Below are 18,713 nucleotides of genomic sequence, written 5' to 3'. Positions count from 1 at the left end.
GCCCAGTTAAAATTGGGCTGGAATATAAGAAATTTGATAGCTATAATGGATGAGTAAAATTAGTATAGCCTATAGGCCTTATCCCACCGGTCACAATTGTGGCCGACTATAAAACACACTTTTTCACCTATTTTTCCATAAAATTTAAAAAAATAATAATGATTGATTATTTCAAAGGATTGCTAATGGCACATGATTTGGGTATTTTCATGTCTGGGAAAAATTTGGGATTAAGGGGCAACAATACCTGTAGACTAATATTCTCAGCAATCAAGATGTGCCACTAAAGTTTAAGTTAATGTCAGTATTATAATGTACAAGCAACATTGAACATGGCAACAATTGGTCATGAGAGTGATGTAATTCTGTTTGTTCAGTGTATTGGGTCGGTGCAAGCCTGTGACACACAAGCAGACAGTGCAGATTTGCATTAAGCAAACAGTTCAAAAACAACTGCTCTATTGTGGCATTTCACACAGAGCTTCCGAACTGATATAATAGAGCTCTTGGAGTTAAATGAGGGTTGTATGAGTAAGAATGAGTGAGACTTGTTTGACTTTCGGCCAAGCCAGACCAATTAGATCTGCTGATGGAAAATGATTCGTCAGTTATGTGTTCAGCTGCTTTTTTTTATTTGTTAAATCAATGTAGTTGGCTTTGTCTGTCGTTTACATAAGATCGTTTTTTGTTTTGTTTTTTTATGTGGTGTGCTTTAGCGTTTAAAAGGCTCTTTGTCGACCTTAACAATGCACACCTTTATCCGGGCAAAATATGAATTTGATTTTTGACCATGTTCCTATGCAACCAATGACATCCCCATCAACCTATGCCAGAGCTAACTATGGTTGTGAAGATGGGGACTATATGCTAAACACTTTCATTGTTAGTATTACACACAACCTGCCAATACTAAAAGACTATTTAGTCCTGTTATGTTTTATACTGCAGAATAAAAAAAACTTGTTCTCATAAGCAGCACACACACAATGGTAAATCGCTCATGACTTGAGTATTTTATGCTTTAATTTACATCTTTCATGCGTCATTGTGTGCTCAGTGTTGTAATCATTGACTCCAAAGTTAACTAATTTTGGACCATGATTATCTTCTGAGCATCAAATGAAATGTTTATAAGCTCCTCCCTCCCTCTTCTTACAGCATTCTCTCGTCTTTATAGATGAATTTACACGCATCTGCCCAAGGCCGTAAAACATTACTTAATGCAATCAGTGAGTCCCATCGGGTGAAATATGTCAAACAAAAAGGCACCACAACACAAGGAAGAGAGCAACATGTTTAAGCTTTAATTATTGACTTTCAGGTATTAATCAACGGGCACAGTAAGCCTGCATCTAATACAGTAGCACTGATGACACAGAGCGCTGGCTGGGTTATCTAAAAGAGACATTAAAATGCCAGATACCAGGAAATATTCAGCTCTGTGATAACACTGCTGATAAAGCACCACAAAGGACTGGCTGTGATCTTGCAGCAACCTGTGCAACCTGTTAAAGGAACAGGAACAAGTTTGCTTCCCTCTCTGTCCTTGAGCTTGGCTGATGATGATGAGAGTAAACTGAACGCATCTGTGTAATGTGTAATGTAACTGAATCATTTCATCTAAAAAATACACACTTCTTACTGTGTATTTTATGGGTTGCATTTGTCAACTGCAATATCAGTTTTAACTCTGTGGTGTGGTCAGAGTTGTGCAACGTTTCACTTAAGGCGTCCTGACACACCCTTCCCTCCGTCGTCTTCAAGCTAATAAAATGAAAATGAGGAGAGTCTGTTTACTGTTACTTAAAAACACACAAGTTAGAGTTTTATGTGGAAATGAACTGAACCTAATAAAGGTACAAGCTGCAATATATTTCTTTCAAAAGTGAAACACTGCCAGGTTTAAAACTAGAAAACACAAGAAATGTCTTGTACACTTATCCAAAAGTATTTATTTATGGCGGCACCAGAAAGGTGACATTTTCATAGAAAGTGATAAGATTCTGGTATTTAAACTTGGTATCAAAAGTTAAATATCAAAAGTGCACATTCCTTTCTGCTTGCCTCAGTTGCACTAACGGCTGCAAGTCAACAGACAAGCTGAAATCAAATGTGGCTCATTCACCAAAATGTTCACCACAGTTAATCCTCATCTGAGTTGGAAAAATATGAAAGTAAATACAGCAGGATTCTTGTGTTATCAAAATAACCCCTGGAAGTCTCTAATGATGTGTTCCTGTGGTTACGTTCCATTTTTCGGCAAATTTTATTATCAAGTCACATCAGTTTTCCTTCAGCTGACTCTCTGCTGTGTTTCCTACTTCTATATCTGCGCTCGGTCGAAAGTGAAAAGCTGAATATAAAGAAGATACAAATTAACTTCCTGTTTCCATTAAAATGCTGTGGGCAAACATCAGCACGGATACTTTGGAAAAAATACGGATTTCAAGTTGTTAGATCAGGGAAATTTAAATGAGCAATATTGAAAAATGATAATAATGGTGATAATTAACTGCCAGATTCTAATACTGTAGGTTAGAGGCAGTTATAATCACACACCATGGCTCAAGTTTGACTAATAGAGGTCAAATCACAGTGCACTGGAACTAAGCTGCGAACACCACTGGCATATCATCATCTTTTCAGGTGATATGGCAAGGCTGTAATTAAATATTTGCCTATTTGCCTGTTTACACATTCAGCAAGGCCTAAGCAACATAAAAAGTTATTTCGAGTCATGTTTCCTGGAAAATGAAAATGCAATATTCAGTCTCCTCCTAGTCCTGTTTTGGTGGAGAAAAACATCTGGCAAATAAGTAAATGCAAGTAAATGCTTCACTAATGTTAGTCGCTTACATTGCCCCTGATGTTTGGTGGAATGTGGGCATTTAGTGTAAGGCAAAAATGTATAAGAACAAAAAAGACAACAAGGCAGTTTAACGGTCAATGAAAAAAAAAGAAAAGTCACTGCTGGAAAACAAACCAATTAGACTCACTGAGATGTTATATCATGTGGAGAAGCAGCTCCGTGATAATTCTCTATGGGTTCATACACCCCTAGTCAGTGATTCATTGTATGAGCAACAATATTTTAGCATAATGTTCAGGTCAGGTTACATATTTTTAGTCAAAGTTGCATTGTATTTCATTGTAACAAAATGCTGTAAGAAAAATAGCCAGATTCTGACAGTAACATAATACTATACTGTAGAAGACAATGCATTCTGGGCAATATAAAAAGGCAACATAATCTTTGCTGTTTCCAATAAAATACTGCAATATGCTGTCAACAGCATTGCATTCTGGGAGTGATGTTTGAATAAAGGGCGGTGAGGCTGTTGATGCTGAAGTGGACTTTCTTTTTGAGGATTATCCATCTGAATCCTGCATTTTGTGAGAATCACAGTTAGGTAAGTTGCAAATTTTAACTTATCAGTAGAACTTTCACTTTCATGCAAATTATGTATTCTGTTCTTGTTATCCTGTTTGCTAAACCTGCTATATTCAACTTCAAACATGTGGGTAGAGCACTGCAGAAAACGTGCTGGGTAACACTTTATTTTAAGGGGTCCTTGTTCCTGTGTATCTACCTAATTAATTACAGTGTAATTACATATGTAACCGTATGTAATAACATGTACTTACATTGTAAATACATAGTGTATTTTGGTGTACTTACAGGTCCTTGTTACACTTGTAATAAGAAATGCCAAAGTGGCCTCTCTCTTTGCACAAGCCTTCTATTACAAGTGTAACAAGGACCTGTAAGTACACCAAAATACACTATGTATTTACAATGTAAGTACATGTTATTACATACGGTTACATAGGTAATTACACTGTAATTAATTAGGTAGATACACAGGAACAAGGACCCCTTAAAATAAAGTGTTACCAAGTGCTGATTATGTACACAAGAAGGGTATATGTTATCTTGTCCCAGGACTGGAGTGCTAGATTAACCTTTTAAGATTAGGCTACTGTGTTTCGAGTTTACTGTAGCCTACATTCAGCAGAATCTGGACAGATCCCTGATCAGAGGACTCAGTACCTTTACTTTACGTTAGGGATAGCATAGCTACCTGTTTAAGTTAATTTAAAAACATTTGCCTTCACCCAGCCCTGTTTGAAGGGATGATGTATGTATGTATGTATGTATGTATTGATAATGAAGTTGTTGCTGCCTTGTTTTTAATAAATGTTGGGTTTGATCTTGTTTTAACTAAGTCTCTTATTTTCCATAGAATTATAACCCTGTTAATGTGAACTCAAACAATCAGGGATAAATAAAATAGGTGTGGTAATATAACAACCTGTATCCTGTAATATGACACCACTCACCACTCTGTGAGAAACAGGATTTGGATCTGGTCAAGAATGTCAAAATCCTTGAGCATATATATGCTCGTTTATCATGATAAGAAAAACAAAGTTTTTAGGATTAGCTCAGACATTCAGTTTGACATAAGTACACTTGTATTTTAAATATTGTCTTTCAGCATTGTAAACACAGGTCTTTTTGGATGTGATCCACAGGACAGTGTGTGGTATGTTTTTTTTTTCCAGCTCTGTGTGACGACTCACATCATTATCAGCATCAGTGTTATGGCGAGCCAGCAGGTATAAAAGCACCAGCAGAGAGGTGGGGGCAGCCATAAAGCTCGAGGGGAATAACTGAAAACCAAGATGAAGAAAACAGGGATGTTTGCCCTCTGTGTGTGTTTGGCCTTCATGTTACCGGGCAGCATTGAGGTAAGAGACACTTTTAGAAACCTGGTGGGAAAACAGAGGAGGCTATAGGACAAAAGACCCGAGTTTGTGTCCACATTCAGAGGACTGTGATGGGACACTGACGGCCAAAACAGTTCATCCTCTCTGAGCTCGGTGGAAAGCTACACGATTTTGAACACAAATCTCGGCTGCCATTTGTTTTTCACTTTTAAATGTTGGTTGCATTCAAATTATCCACACAGGTAAACACAGCATTTAAATACTTCTCCAAGTGTAGGCAAATGCAATTTTTTTTTTTTTTTTTTACATTTGGACTGAGCTTGCTCTAGCTGTTGTGAAGAGTTCCTAAGAGTTAAATCATGAAGGAGCACAAAATTATGTTATTAATGAAGTTGTTCTTTTAAAAACAGTATAGTGACCACAAGGTCCACTTGATTTTATATCTCATCATCTTTCCTTTCACTCTCGACTTCAGTAATGACAAATTAAATATAGAAATTGGTTCACTGCAAGTAATTTAAACATGTTAAAGTAATCAGTCATTAGTTTTCATTTTGGACCATTTTGGACCATTTTCTCTGAACTTGTCAATCATTAACGATCATTATTTTTTGTGCTGTCTCATATGCACATTTCAATGATCAGGAAATTTATTTATAGTTCCCGCACTGCCACAATCCAGTGAATGTGATTATATTAGACCTACTTTATTTCGTTAGCTGTCACTAATAGTTTCTTATGCCAGTGGGAGCCGCACTGTGTCGGCCATGGAACCGTTCCCTTCTCAGGCTTAGACTGACCGGCCAGATGAAATACAGCAAAGACACAGATGCGGACACTGTGCAGGAGGTCAATTCTATTTCTAATTGCAGCACAGATTGTCAGTGGCAAACAGGTAAAGCAGGCCTCTATCAAAAACACCAATATGCAAATTTGGGTTAATGACCTCATAAGCCTTGTATTCAGCACCTGACCTTTGCATGATTAGTCAGAGACACACTGTGCTGCAGGAAGGCTTTATCGGTGGCATAGATTGAAAGTGTGATACAGGGAGGAAATGCGGACAGTATAAGCAGGTGTTGAGTGAGGGAGAGAACAGAGCAATGTGATAAGTATTACAGAAAAATATAATTGTAGTCTGTTTTGAGTGCAATTGTATCTTCTTTTTACTGTTATGATATTAGTATAGTTAGTGATCACCTGTTTCTTAGACTTTTACATCATTTACTACTTTATTTTTGTCTTTTAAAGGGTCCACAACATAATTCTGGGTGAAGTATATATCTGTGATTTATGCTGCCCTCATTTTGTGAGCTCATATCAAGAAACCTATAGTTAAAGGAATAGTTTTACATAGGATCCACTTGCCTTGTGAGGATGAAACTACATGTTATCCAAAGACTGAAAACCAGGATAATAGCTAGATTAAAATAGCCCACACACACATTATGTCCTGTTTATTTAACTCATCCGTAGACAGAGGGTGTAAAGTAAACGGCATGCTAGACAGGTGAACATTGACAGGTGTGGCAACTTGTTATTCATGAAGAAATAGCTCTATCGTGTACTGTAACCATCTTTGAAATCATAAAAACCTATCTTTTCACATTTTCGTTCATGCTATTTGGAAAAAAATCATGCATGAGAAGGTTTCGCTTGTTACAAACTTTGGAGACAGAATGTGGCTGTTTCACCCCAGCCTTCAATCTACAAGCTGAAATATCTAGTTGTCCTTTAACATACAGTGAGTTGGAACTGGTTTCTGCTTGGATCACCCAGAGGAGCTGGATATTGAGATATTGCAGCTGAAAAAACATGTTGTTGTATCTATATTCTTATACATGTTTTTCTCTTGCTGAGAGAGGGACCGGTATTAAAACCATTATCTGTTTGTATGTTTTGTGGTTATGAACTTCTATCACATCTCATCTTCAATGCAGGGACAGACCACAACTGTACCACCACCATCAACCACTACCACAGCCACGACAACAGCTACCACCCAATCTTCCACAACGTCCGACAGCACCACCACTGCTTCGGTGACCTCCAGCGGTACTACTGCGGCCCCTCCCACCACCACCTCCAGCTCCACCACCACCTCTCACCCCAGCTCCACCTCCACCACCACCACCACCTCCTTATCCACCACCCACCCCGCCTCCTCCTCCTCCTCTGCCTCCGCCTCCTCCAGCACTACCACCTCAGCCGTCACCTCCAACTCCCCAGCCTCCACTGTGGAATCAACGCAGGCCGCAACGTCACCTGGACAAGGCACCACAACCCCAGCAGCCACCACACAGCACACTGGGACTGGGTCGGCTGGGAGCAGTGGCACTGCAACAACAGCTGGAACAGCAGCTGGGTCTGCTGCTCTGTCCGTGTGCTACATTCATCTGCTGGTGCCTGCCATCTCCATCCTGGTCTACAGTGTAGAGGGCTGAGAGTGTACAACCTCCACCTGAGGGACTTTTCTCCTTTATATTAAACCCATAAATCATCTTATATGTTAAAGGAAAAGGTCACAGATTCACCTCTCCTCAATATAAATGTTTGATTTTTGACTCTTGGAGCCTCTTATCTAACGGCTCATGCTATGACTGTCACCCATTTAGTATACTAGTGTTATGAAGTGCTTTTGTTTGCACTGAGCTTCCCCCCTCATTCTTTTCTACATGGTCCTATAAATAAAAGTTGTATGTTAACTATATTTCATTAAATGCTGAATGTGAACATTTTTTGTGGGAAATAAAATGGTAATTTAACTGGTATTGGAGTCTAATATTCTTCAACTTAAAAAAACATACTGACTGAGAATATCAATAGAACTGGATTCATCCGAAACTTTACTAAAACTGATGGTAAATGGTTGAATCAAAGCTGCCCCCTCATTTGCATTTTGTTTTTTTTTTATTTCATGTCCTGGAGCATCTAGCAGTGTGTTTTTCTGAAGTTTGGTTTGAGTTTCTTTTATGGCTCTGTTGCCTCGGGGGCATTTCACACCTGACTTAAATATATTTGTATTACTTGTACTGTATGTGGGTTATAACTAGAATAAGGAAATTGTTTAGGTAAAAATGTGGTTTTCAGCTGGTTGTGTTAGTTATACGATTGGAATTTGGAATTATTGGATTTCAAACAACAGGGGAATCGCAGTGCTGGAAGTAGAAAGGTGTGGTTAGAGACAGAAGGATAAATCAGAGCACAGTTTCAGGACCCACATTTGACTGTATTTCCATCTGATTTAACTGAGTAATCCTGAAATCGAAGACGAGGCTGCTTCAAGAAAAGCCAAGGAATACTGTTGTTTGTTTGTTTTTAGCACACCTCACTCAATAAGATGAGGTATTGAGGAATGATCTTAATCTTACTTTCATGAAATGATAAAAATAGCTGCAGTTACAGTAAGCAGTTGGAGGAGCCTTTGCTGAAAGACTGCAGGGACGGGGTATCTCTTACATCTCATTGCTGGATTGATTTCACTTGGCTTAGTTAAGGGTTTTGCATTTGTGATTCATCACTGGGGTGGAGACTGAGGCAAGACTTCCTGAAAGAAAACAGGTATCGGGTGAATAATCTCAGTACCTTATAAAAGGCCAGCCTGTGGAAAAAAACACATATTTTGCAAAACTGGGACTCACAGGTGTATGTCACCATCCTGAGCCTTAAAGAGATTTTAACAAGCTCCAAAAAATAATCTCTTGCTCTCTGTTTTTTCCTGAAGAGGAAATCATTTTTCATCTAATATGAAATCCAGTGTCCTGGGGCTGTTTTCACTGGCTCTGCTGGGATTTGTCTGCGCACAGGTAAAGCTCATGCTCTGTAGTTATAGAGGGAGTCATAACCATAAAGTCAGAGCACTAAAAGATCTTTGTCTATGTCTGATTTTACGGTTAGGATTATTTATAGTCATACTGTGGTGTAAAGGCCAATGAGGCAAAATAGGAACCTTTAAACTTGTTCTGATATCTTAAATGAATGTATAAAATTACTCAAAACACATTAATCACAGTAAAATGTATTTAAACATATTTTAATATTTTTGCACTTATATTATTCATCAGTGATGTTGACTTAACAGTATTTTCTAAATTGTATTCTGAGATCTTACGCTCTCTGAATCATCAAGTTATATCATGTAGTCAATGTATTTTTCTGTCTCCTCTCACTCTTCCTCTGCATCCCTATCTCACAGAATGTCTCAGAGGAGTCCTCGACCACTGCTGCCGTTGATAATCCCAGGACCAAGACCAGGACCACCAGGGAGACCGAAGACAGCAACAGTGGCAATGGCAATGGCAATGGCAATGGCAATGCCAACAGCGACTCCCCTAGTTCCAGCCCAGCAGTCAACACCAACATGACCAACACCACGCTTGGGCCCAAACCCACAGTGATGACGGGCGGCCTGAAGCCGGAGGCATCGAAGGGCGGACAGGGCCACATATTCACCTCTGTCAGCCTACTGCTGGGTTCTCTTGTTCTTCTAGCACTGTGGCAGTGAGTGCCCTCTGGAGGCTCAGAGCTGGAGTGAGTCTGTCACTACACTGCCCTGCTATGCAAATCTGATGTCACTGTAGAGCGTTTGCTGTAGAAAAAATATATTCCCAGTTTCCTGTTAAACAAAACTGTGAGTTTATGAAATGAATCATAATGAGTTTAGTTGAGGATGACATGTCCTACACTTTATCAACACTCTGTTCAGACACTGAGCCTGTTAATTTTCTAATGAGGAATTATTTATTTAATCAAATATTTTATGAACAGACTGCTTTTTATCTTTAGAAGTGGTGCACTGTATAGTAGTTATGTTGACTTTTGATGCAATAAATCTTTTTGTGTGTATGTGTGTTAGTATGATAATCTGTTTCATAAAAACATGTATCTGCTTTATATTGGTATATAATATATAATATATATATAATCTTTTCTCTATTATCAAAACATAATATTTGTTTTTGACCATATCTATCCATCAAAATGAAAAACTACGCTGAGGAGACACAATCCAAAATAGAGATTAGCTCAAACAGACAATAAGAATGACGGATATGCTCACACAGGTTTCATTTATTGGCACGACACACTACGGACAGGGCTTAGTCACAGTGTGGTATTGTGTGGTGAAATAATGGTTGAAGAACGAGGGCAGAGAGATAGTGCTTATTCAAGAGGGAAGCTTTTGTTGTGCCTCAGTATGAGGTAGATTTGACATTAATACTGAGCCAACACCCAAATGGTGGACTATATCTTTAACATGACAACTTTTCTCATACTTCCTTTAAAATGTGAACTTTGACTCATATTCTTCAGCTCATGACATGAAAAATTTCATTATCAGCTCATATAACAGATTTAAATAGCATAACCACACACTGCACGGTAGAATGACCACAATAGAACAAGGATAAAAAAAAAAGTAAACAAGCACAATGACCTTTCAGTGAGTCAGCAGGTGCAGTGAGACAGATAATATGACTAACTCTAAAAAGTGCCCTTCATGTGATAGGATGATGTGGAGATTTAAATTTTTTTTTTTTTTTTTTAAAACATTACATAAACTAGAAAATGTAATTTCTTGAACAGATAGCAGAATTCTGCACAAGCTGACGGTAAGCTGACGTAACACTATGCTGCTTGAATTTTTAAAAAGAAAGAAAGAATTGAAGTACGGGAGGTTGATAATCAACTGGGTCAGTTTTCTGTTTGATTATTACAAAAACGATGCTCACAATGGGAAAACAGTAGTTGGAAGGAAAGAAAAAAGATGAATGAGAAAGTCCAGTGTTACTGCACACTTAGAAATAGTTGTAACAGTTTTATTTTCTTTTTTAACTTAATTTTGTTAAGTTTATGCTTTTGTTTGTAAAATTAACACATTTTTTAAATTTCATTGATCAACACAGGGATAATGATCAAATAAACATTAAACTGAGTAGATATTTTTTTACCCATTTCATAACACTGCAGAGCAACAACTCAAATGAGCTTAACTATGTACAGAATGTTATTTTTAAAATAAAATATTGAATATCTATTGATTTAAGTATTGTAGTTAGGTTTTGTTAGTTAGGTTTTGTTATAATATTTGTTAACCAAAACTTTTGTTGGAAATCTATGTTATGCAAAGTGAACACAGTTTTTTCATTTGACATTGACTCTAAGTTTCTAAAACAAATGTCAGGGGACTAATTAGGTGACAAAAAAGGAAGTGGAAGGAAAATGATAAACAAAATGACCTTTGAGTTGAACATTAAGAAAAACAATCAAGAAGAAAACCCCGACATCTGTCACTTCCTTGTCACCGCTGCCCTCTGGAGCCTCACATGGTCCAAAACAAAGACGGTCATGAGGAAGCCAATGAGACAAACCAAGGTCATTCTTCCTTTGAACTTTTGAACATTCACCCACTGTGGGGTGTTGATTAGATTTTATTGGCTTTATCAGATTAATAACAGGTAATAGTGAGCCAGTGAATTATCAGTTGAGTTTAAAATAACCTTATGAGGAAATAACATCTTATTTCTGTACCAGTTTAATTATCAAATTAAAGAGAGAAAGACACGCACATCGTAGGCCCAATTGGGATGGGTGCTGGATCAACGAGGAGTGAATGCAAAAATTTAATAGCGTGACGTTTCGAGCAAAACAATGCTCTTTTTCAAACTGCTATTAAATTTTTCTGAAGGGAGCTCATGGTGTGCGGATTTTTTCTCTTTTTCCAGTTTAATTATCAAACTGGAGGAACAAGGTTAAATATAAGTTTCTCCATATGATTAATCTAACTGCCTCAGTTCATAACTGTACTATTGGCAGTTGTCCCTCACTAATAGATCACTCATTTTTTAATTTAGCTCCAGGAAGTTTGAGACAAGGCCAAATACATTTATTGAGGTTAAAAATTAATTAAACCTCAACACCATGGTTAGGCAGAATATATTTTCCATTATTGTTTCAGCTGTAAAAATGTGATTTTTTTTCTTTTTTTTTTTTGTAATTGAAGGTGTTCTGAAATGCACAAGAGGTACTTTGTGAAAGGTGAGCAGTCACTGAGGGGTTTGTTAAGGAGAGAGTTCAGTTGTTATGATTTAAGAATGATTTTTTCTTGCACTCATGACTCACCAGTGACATAGACACTTTGAAGGTACTTGTGTATTTGTTAACTTTAATTATCTATTTCAGGAACAGGAAGTGTGAAGCGTGAGCAATTGCAAGTACAAAGGTGAAAGTTTTGGAAAACGTCAGATAGCAAGATGCCTTCATACATCCATTGTTTTTTATCATGTCATAAATGAACACCTCCCCCTCCCCCTGTGCTTATAGTTTCATATAAAAGAAAAACTGTTCCTGCTCATTCACACATACAGGAAAGTGGACTGGACTATAACAGTGGGATTTCCACATCAGCTGTGCTTCTGTCCAGGACATTTTCAGTAACATCTCTGCCTCCTCCAAACCGCCCACCATGAAGATTCTGGCTCTAGGGTTTTGCACACTGGCTCTGCTGACATTAGCGCAGGTAACTAGCCCACTTGTCACCTTTTAAATGACCATACTGTAGACGGCAATGTCACTGTGGTTGAGTTAGCCTGCTGACTATAATTCTGTTGTAATGGATCAATAGAAAACATGTTTATTGCAACTTTTGCATACATTGTTAAAGTTTTTCAGCAAATGAATAAATAACAACAAAGGCTTGGTTTTTAAACATGGTCTCTGTGATGTACATGTATGTAACAACATTTTTTGGTCACACCATTCGATGTTTGGTTTTGCCATTTATAAGTGCATAGTGTTGAGTGTGATGCCAAATACCTACTGAAAAATGTTGAATTTCATCATTTTGTATTTTGTGCTCTGATGTTCTAAATTCTGATACATGAAAATGTCCACAGGGACATTTTGTACTACTTTGTGCACTGACTGGAATGATTTTCACTATTCCTAAGCAGATACATGGAGCAACTACTACAGAAAGTAATGCCACTATAGCAACAACCACTGCCCCAAGCTCCACGACAACTGGTACGACCACCAATGTGACAACAAATACATCTACTCCAACACCTGATGCAACAACCATCAGGACACCTGTGACTCCAACCAATACAACAACTGTGACTCCAACCAATACAACAACGGTGACTTCAACCAATACAACAACTGTGACTCCAACCAATACAACAACTGTGACTCCAACCAATACAACAACGGTGACTTCAACCAATACAACAACTGTGACTCCAACCAATACAACAACGGTGACTCCATCCACTACAACTGTGAGTTCAACCAATACAACAACGGTGACTCCATCCACTACAACTGTGAGTTCAACAAATACAACAACGGTGACTCCATCCACTACAACTGTGAATTCAACCAATACGGTGACTCCATCCATTACAACTGTGACTCCAACCACAACAACAACCGTTGAGGGAACTACTACAACTGTGATTCCAACCACAACAATAACTGTGACTCCAACCACAACAACAACCGTTGAGGGAACTACTACAACTGTGATTCCAACCACAACAATAACTGTGACTCCAACCACAACAACAACTGTGACTCCAACCACAACAACAACTGTGACTCCAACCACAACAACCACTACTGAGGGAACCACTACTACAACTGTGACTCCAACCACTACAACAACCGTAGCTCCAATCACTACAATCACCACAAGCACCACGCACAACAGAGGCTCAGGGGTCAGTGCTTCGCTGCAGTTTTCTTTAGTGCCACTGTTGTTCTACAAGCTCTGCTGCTGAGCTGTAAGTATAAAACACAAATAATACATCTAATCAATGATAAGTCTTTGTGATAAACATAAATCTTTGTAAAAATCTTCAGGTAGAAAGAAACACATTACTGTGTAATCTGATGGGTCTTAAATGTGGCATTAGAAATAATTGGAAAAGTGTGATTTAAGCTAGCCTGAGTCAGCTCAGACTAAAATGTACATTTTTTAATTGTAGTTGTAATAGTCTTTGTATAAACATTATATTTTGACTTAAAACATAAATGAAAAGGACTATTGATATTGTAATATAATTTAACGTAAAATTATTAACAGAAGGGGCACTATTGTTTTCAGTATAAATGCACCATTATATATAACATCAGGATGGAGAAATATTGTCTGTAAATATTAAAATTAATAAACCAAGAGATACATAAATTGCACTCATAAAATATCCTAAATAACTACTTTTGTTAAATTCAGTTGCATGTATTTGTACAAGTCTTTAAAACGCATAAACAGAGCAATTAAATGAGATTCCACAAAATATGAAACGTAGCAATAGAGTTTATTTTTGACGATGTAAATCTGTCGTGTTTAATCTTCAGATCGACAGACAGCCAGCAGAGCCTGTAAATGATCTCCTTTGAAGTGTTTCTGTTGGAAAAAGATTAGGTTTACATGGGAGAGTGTCTATGCTTTTCCTTTGAAAGAATGAAAACAATATGTGGATGTTGTAGTTATGACAGCATTATGCGGTTGACCCACCTGTAGAGTAGTGTAGAGAGAAGTGCCTGTTAACTTAATGAAGGCAGCTCGGATACACAGCAGATCTTCTTCAGAGTGAGACACCATAATCCCCTGCACTAATGGTGTCTGTAAGGGTGAAATGTTGTGTGTGAACAGTGATTCATTAAACAAGCTCTGAGATGAGAAGGTCCCAGTGGGAGCTGCCTTCTGCCAGTTCTTAAATGACACATGATACTGTACATTGTAAAGACAAAATTGTAGCACCCAGAGACAAAGATGATTTGTTAAAACTATTATTTACCATTATTATTATCATTATTATTATTGGAAACAAACTATTATATACTGTTATATTTTATTCAGATTACCCTACTTACTTACTTCATATTTATTTTTCATACATTTTGTTTTTCATTTTTACATTTTTGTATTTCATATCTGACTCTTCTATTGCACCATAATTGTCACTCATTGTTTGTTAACCTGCATAGATGATGTATAAACTAAAAGAAAGAAAAGAATGTCAATCAATAAATTGATCCATTCATGACCGTGTCATACTTTAATGATCAATCAACAGATAAAAAAACACAACTGATGATGACAGCATCTTACCTTCATGGTAGCTATTCTTTTAGCAAGGTAAACATCCGGGCTTTGAATGCACTGCACTGTCGGGGCATACACATGAACAAACGTCAACGTTTATAGTGTGTGTGCTCATCACTGTGTTCGCTCTATCAATACTATAACATCATTTACCTAAGACTTTCAAACCCAGTCGGATGTCTCCTGAGAATCTCTCCTCCACAATCTCTTCCACCATCTGTCCGCTCTCCAGCTCCACTCCCATCAGCACTGTCAGTGACATGTAAGACCAGAGGAGCATGGGTTTAGTCAGATTTAAGCATACGAAATAACTATGCAAGAAAAATATATAGTATATTCAGCCCAACCTTTGTCGAGATGGTTTGAGTCTCTGGAGGTCAGTATATCGATCCATGGTCCTGCTTCGGCTTTTTTCCCTTTTAGTGACACCAAGAGACTCTAGAAGAGCAAAACAAGAAAACACAGTCATGCAGGGGTTCAATTTCATTCAGCTCTGCATCACACCTGCTGCACATGCTCCAAGCAAAGGCTGCATGTCTATTCTGCCAAATTTCTCCCTCCGTAGGACAAATTTGTACAAAGAGGTTTCCTTGGGAAGAGTCCAATTTTGGGAATCACACAATAATCACAGAGAGCAAAGAGCTAATGTGACGCAAATTACAGTATATCCTCTTTAGAAATGTAATAGCAGCGTTCCCACTTTTTTTTTCCTACAGTGCCCTTATATTCTAAATTTTAGAAAACAGATCCCCATATTATATCCCACATTTATCATTCTGATATTGACAATGCATAATAAATGGGACATGGTAATGAATGAATGAATGAATGAATGAAAGAATGAATGAATGAATGAATGAATAAATGAATAATTGGAAATAATGTTTTTTTCAAAGTTACATTGCTTCTCCAACAAGTGATTGTATCCATAATGCCTTGTTAGCACACAGTGATTGTATTGCTTTGCAATAGTGATTGAAGTCCATACATCTATAAAGCAGAAGGTAATACCTCAATATCTCTTTGAACCCCGCTAGTTACATTTTCTTTCTGTTTGGAGAGAAGAGAGAAAATAAACATCACTGCATATTTCAAGGTCATATCAACACAAAGCATGAAAAATTATTCAGTCTGTGTTACAAGGGTCACGAAACATATCAAAGGTAAAGTATAATGGATAGAGGAAGGAAATACTCCAGTTACATTTAGCAATGCCACAACAAGCTTAGCAAAGTCTCCACTGGTTTCTCCTTTCATTTCCTTCTCCAGGTCCTTCTTGTACACTGTAAAGGTACAAACACAAATTTCAGGACACAAGAGATAATTGATTTAAAATGTCTACATGATTACGTAATCAGTTTGAGGAGAGTCAAATAAAGCTCTGTGATTTACATTGTTTATATGCAGCACAGATTTCTTGAAGCTGCTTTCCGGCTCGTGTGCACAGGATCTCCAGTAGAGTTTCTTCATCAGTGCCTAAACCCTGCACACACACAAACACACAAGCACACACACACACATACAGTACATACTGTGTCATGGGATGTGATTGACAGGTGGGGTAATGTAAACAAACACACAAACAGTCACTCACTGCCATGGCCTGCTGCAGGCGTTGAGCCTCATACTGCACAGGAGGCATCAGCAGATCCAGCAGCAGAGCCTCCAGATCTCCAGACAGAGCTTTCTTCAAAGAACCTGCCAGGTCCTGGGATAACACACAGTCAGAGGTTTTGATATTGTGTCTTTACACAGATAAAGCAGCTTCAGACAAAAACCTCTGTCTGATTTAAAACATACTGTAGCTACTTCATGCATCAACAATATGTCTCTATCAACCAGGATAGAAGACAACTCAAACACAGTACTACTGTGAATCAGTGCTAAACCTGCAGGTAACATTACAGTACAGATGCTACGTGCTAACTAATGTCAACAATAACATTCAAGCTATATAGACTTTTGGAGTTGTGTCATTTGCCCGTAGTTTGGGTTTAATCACTTTTTTCTTTTTTTTTTTTACTTTGTCATCATAGACACTTTATTTATCCCCCTTGGGGAGATTCACAATATTCATATTAAACACTTAAGCTTTGTAAACATCCACATCAACAATGGCTATTTAAACATCTGCTAAGTCGCTACAAAGGCATTGTATTGAAATGGAATTGATTTCAATGAAACAATATCTAAAACAATGTGTGAGAAAAACTCAGTGGGCGTGGCCAATTTAACTGAGTCGCTGTTGCGTTATAAAAGTGTTAGACTCCCTCTCTACACAAAGGTGTGTTCAAACCCTTTTTACATATTTGATCAGTAAACACTTGGAAGGTCTGTATGAGCAAACAGACAGATGTCAACTCTGCATTTTTGTTGTATTGCATAACTTTGCGTATCTTTATAAATTCTTCAAATTACTCCTGTTTCTTTACCTTGTGTGTTAGCTCTTCAAAGGTGCTGGCGATCACTTGTCTCTGATCGTTGCTGCGATTGGTCAGGATTGTCACCAGGGTCACAGTATCTGAACCGGGGACACAATGTTTGCATTTCAATTATGACATAATGCAGAGCACTTGAGGATGGGGCCAGGAAAGGTAAGATGTGAAACTGTGCACACATTCAACACATTTGTCTGATGTCAAACACTCCAAACCAGCTTTACTAAACATGCAGCAGGTTAGGTACCTTTCTTATCCAGTGCTGCCTGGATCTCCATTGCGTCTCTGTCAGGGTGGAAATTAGAGAAGGGTCGCACTGTCCCGAGTGTACCCCAGCACATGTCCTACAGACAAACCAATAAATAAAACAAAGGCAAACTCAGGTCCTGTCTGATTGTATCAAAAGTATGATAAATGAGTAGCAAGAAACAAGTGGAATGTGTAACAGGGGAAAAAGAGACTTGATAATGCACCAACAGACATACCACGAATGTGACAACAGAAGATGAGCAAAGATACAAGTCAGTTTTCACCATGCTTGAATTTAAAGAATGTGAAATATCCCCTACTTCTGCACAGACAAGATGGGAGGTGGTGGGTGAGGTTAGTTGGGAATGCAGGTTGAGAAAGAAAAGGACGGAATATTTTCACCAGGAGGAGAAACGTAATCATTACTGATGTTATTATTGTTAAATAACCATTACACCACTGGGTATTACTGTAATTCTTCTCATTGTAACAGTCAATAGTATATTCAGCTGCCCCCCACCACCACCCCCGCCCCACCCTGAGGTTTCTGCTCCCCAAAACCAATTATTGGTGCTATACAAATAAAATTGAACTGAACCATCAGGCAGAACAGGACTGAGGAGTGTTTAGTTGATTGCATTAAACTCATAAAGAAAGCATGGCATCACAGTGCAGGTCTGAAGGCTTCAGGTTTACAGATAAAGGTTAGGAGGCATTCAGATAATCACAGTGCAGGATATCTGTTTTTGTTATCTTCAAACATGGAGTCTTAGTAAACAGAGCAATAACAGAACGGCAGAGGGAGGACAGGGTGGAGGAGGTCTACTCACATAAGAGGTGAAGTAATCAGGGTCCATGGTTTTGTTTTACCTGCAATAAAGAATGAAGAAACACAGAAAAATGGTTTGTACTATTCATTTCTATTAGCACAGATGTATTGTGAATTAGGTGGTGTAGACAGTATGAAAAAAAGAAGTCAACTTGGATTTCTGTTCAATGAATCATTCAATGACATGAAACCAGCAGTTATAATATGATATCTGCTGGTTTCATGTTGTAACACAAAGAAAACACATGACAAAATGACATGACAGTGAAACATTTCCTTACTTTCTTTTTAAATGAATGCTTCTTTTTCTTACCTGTAACAGAAAGCTGTGGCAGCTGTAGTAAGGTGTGCA

General features: G+C 38.0%; 2 protein-coding genes across 3 annotated transcripts; one reads left to right on the top strand and one right to left on the bottom strand.

Annotated features, from left to right (window-relative positions):
• The first annotated feature begins 4,558 nt into the window (after positions 1-4,558).
• Positions 4,559-9,635, top strand: LOC146978493 (uncharacterized). Its single transcript, XM_085790224.1, has 3 exons — positions 4,559-4,752; positions 6,672-7,163; positions 8,927-9,635. The coding sequence occupies exons 1-3, from the start codon at positions 4,687-4,689 to the stop codon at positions 9,233-9,235; spliced, it is 867 nt and encodes a 288-aa protein (XP_085646350.1). The 5' UTR covers positions 4,559-4,686; the 3' UTR covers positions 9,236-9,635.
• Positions 9,636-13,935: 4,300 nt separating this feature from the next.
• anxa14 (annexin A14) lies at positions 13,936-18,713 on the bottom strand. 2 transcript variants are annotated; one of them, XM_085791216.1, is made up of 13 exons: positions 18,675-18,713; positions 18,363-18,402; positions 17,531-17,627; positions 17,278-17,366; positions 16,440-16,553; positions 16,238-16,328; positions 16,049-16,128; positions 15,857-15,895; positions 15,193-15,283; positions 14,999-15,094; positions 14,852-14,907; positions 14,255-14,362; positions 13,936-14,143 (listed from the first exon to the last, which is right to left on the bottom strand). In XM_085791216.1, the coding sequence occupies exons 2-13, from the start codon at positions 18,387-18,389 to the stop codon at positions 14,084-14,086; spliced, it is 948 nt and encodes a 315-aa protein (XP_085647342.1). In that variant the 5' UTR covers positions 18,390-18,402; positions 18,675-18,713; the 3' UTR covers positions 13,936-14,083. The 2 variants fall into 2 exon arrangements, with proteins under 2 accessions (XP_085647342.1, XP_085647341.1); XM_085791215.1 differs by lacking the exon at positions 13,936-14,143 and having other exon boundaries at positions 14,180-14,362.

This window comes from Trachurus japonicus, chromosome 11, assembly GCF_045865225.1.
Source record: "Trachurus japonicus isolate A0001 chromosome 11, Traja_1.0".
Taxonomy (NCBI): domain Eukaryota; kingdom Metazoa; phylum Chordata; class Actinopteri; order Carangiformes; family Carangidae; genus Trachurus; species Trachurus japonicus.
The sequence above is the reverse complement of the archived record's forward strand: the minus strand, read 5'-3'. Positions and strand labels throughout refer to the sequence as shown.

Coding starts and splice junctions, on each gene's coding strand:
- LOC146978493 (XM_085790224.1), top strand. CDS start 4,687: ATGAAGAAAACAGGGATGTTTGCCCTCTGTGTGTGTTTGGCCTTCATG. Junction 4,753..6,671: donor TGTTACCGGGCAGCATTGAG/GTAAGAGACACT, acceptor TCTTCAATGCAG/GGACAGACCACAACTGTACC. Junction 7,164..8,926: donor TCTCCATCCTGGTCTACAGT/GTAGAGGGCTGA, acceptor CCTATCTCACAG/AATGTCTCAGAGGAGTCCTC.
- anxa14 (XM_085791215.1), bottom strand. CDS start 18,389: ATGGACCCTGATTACTTCACCTCTTAT. Junction 17,367..17,530: donor GGCAGCACTGGATAAGAAAG/GTACCTAACCTG, acceptor TCCCCGGTTCAG/ATACTGTGACCCTGGTGACA. Junction 16,129..16,237: donor CTGTGCTGCATATAAACAAT/GTAAATCACAGA, acceptor GTACCTTTACAG/TGTACAAGAAGGACCTGGAG.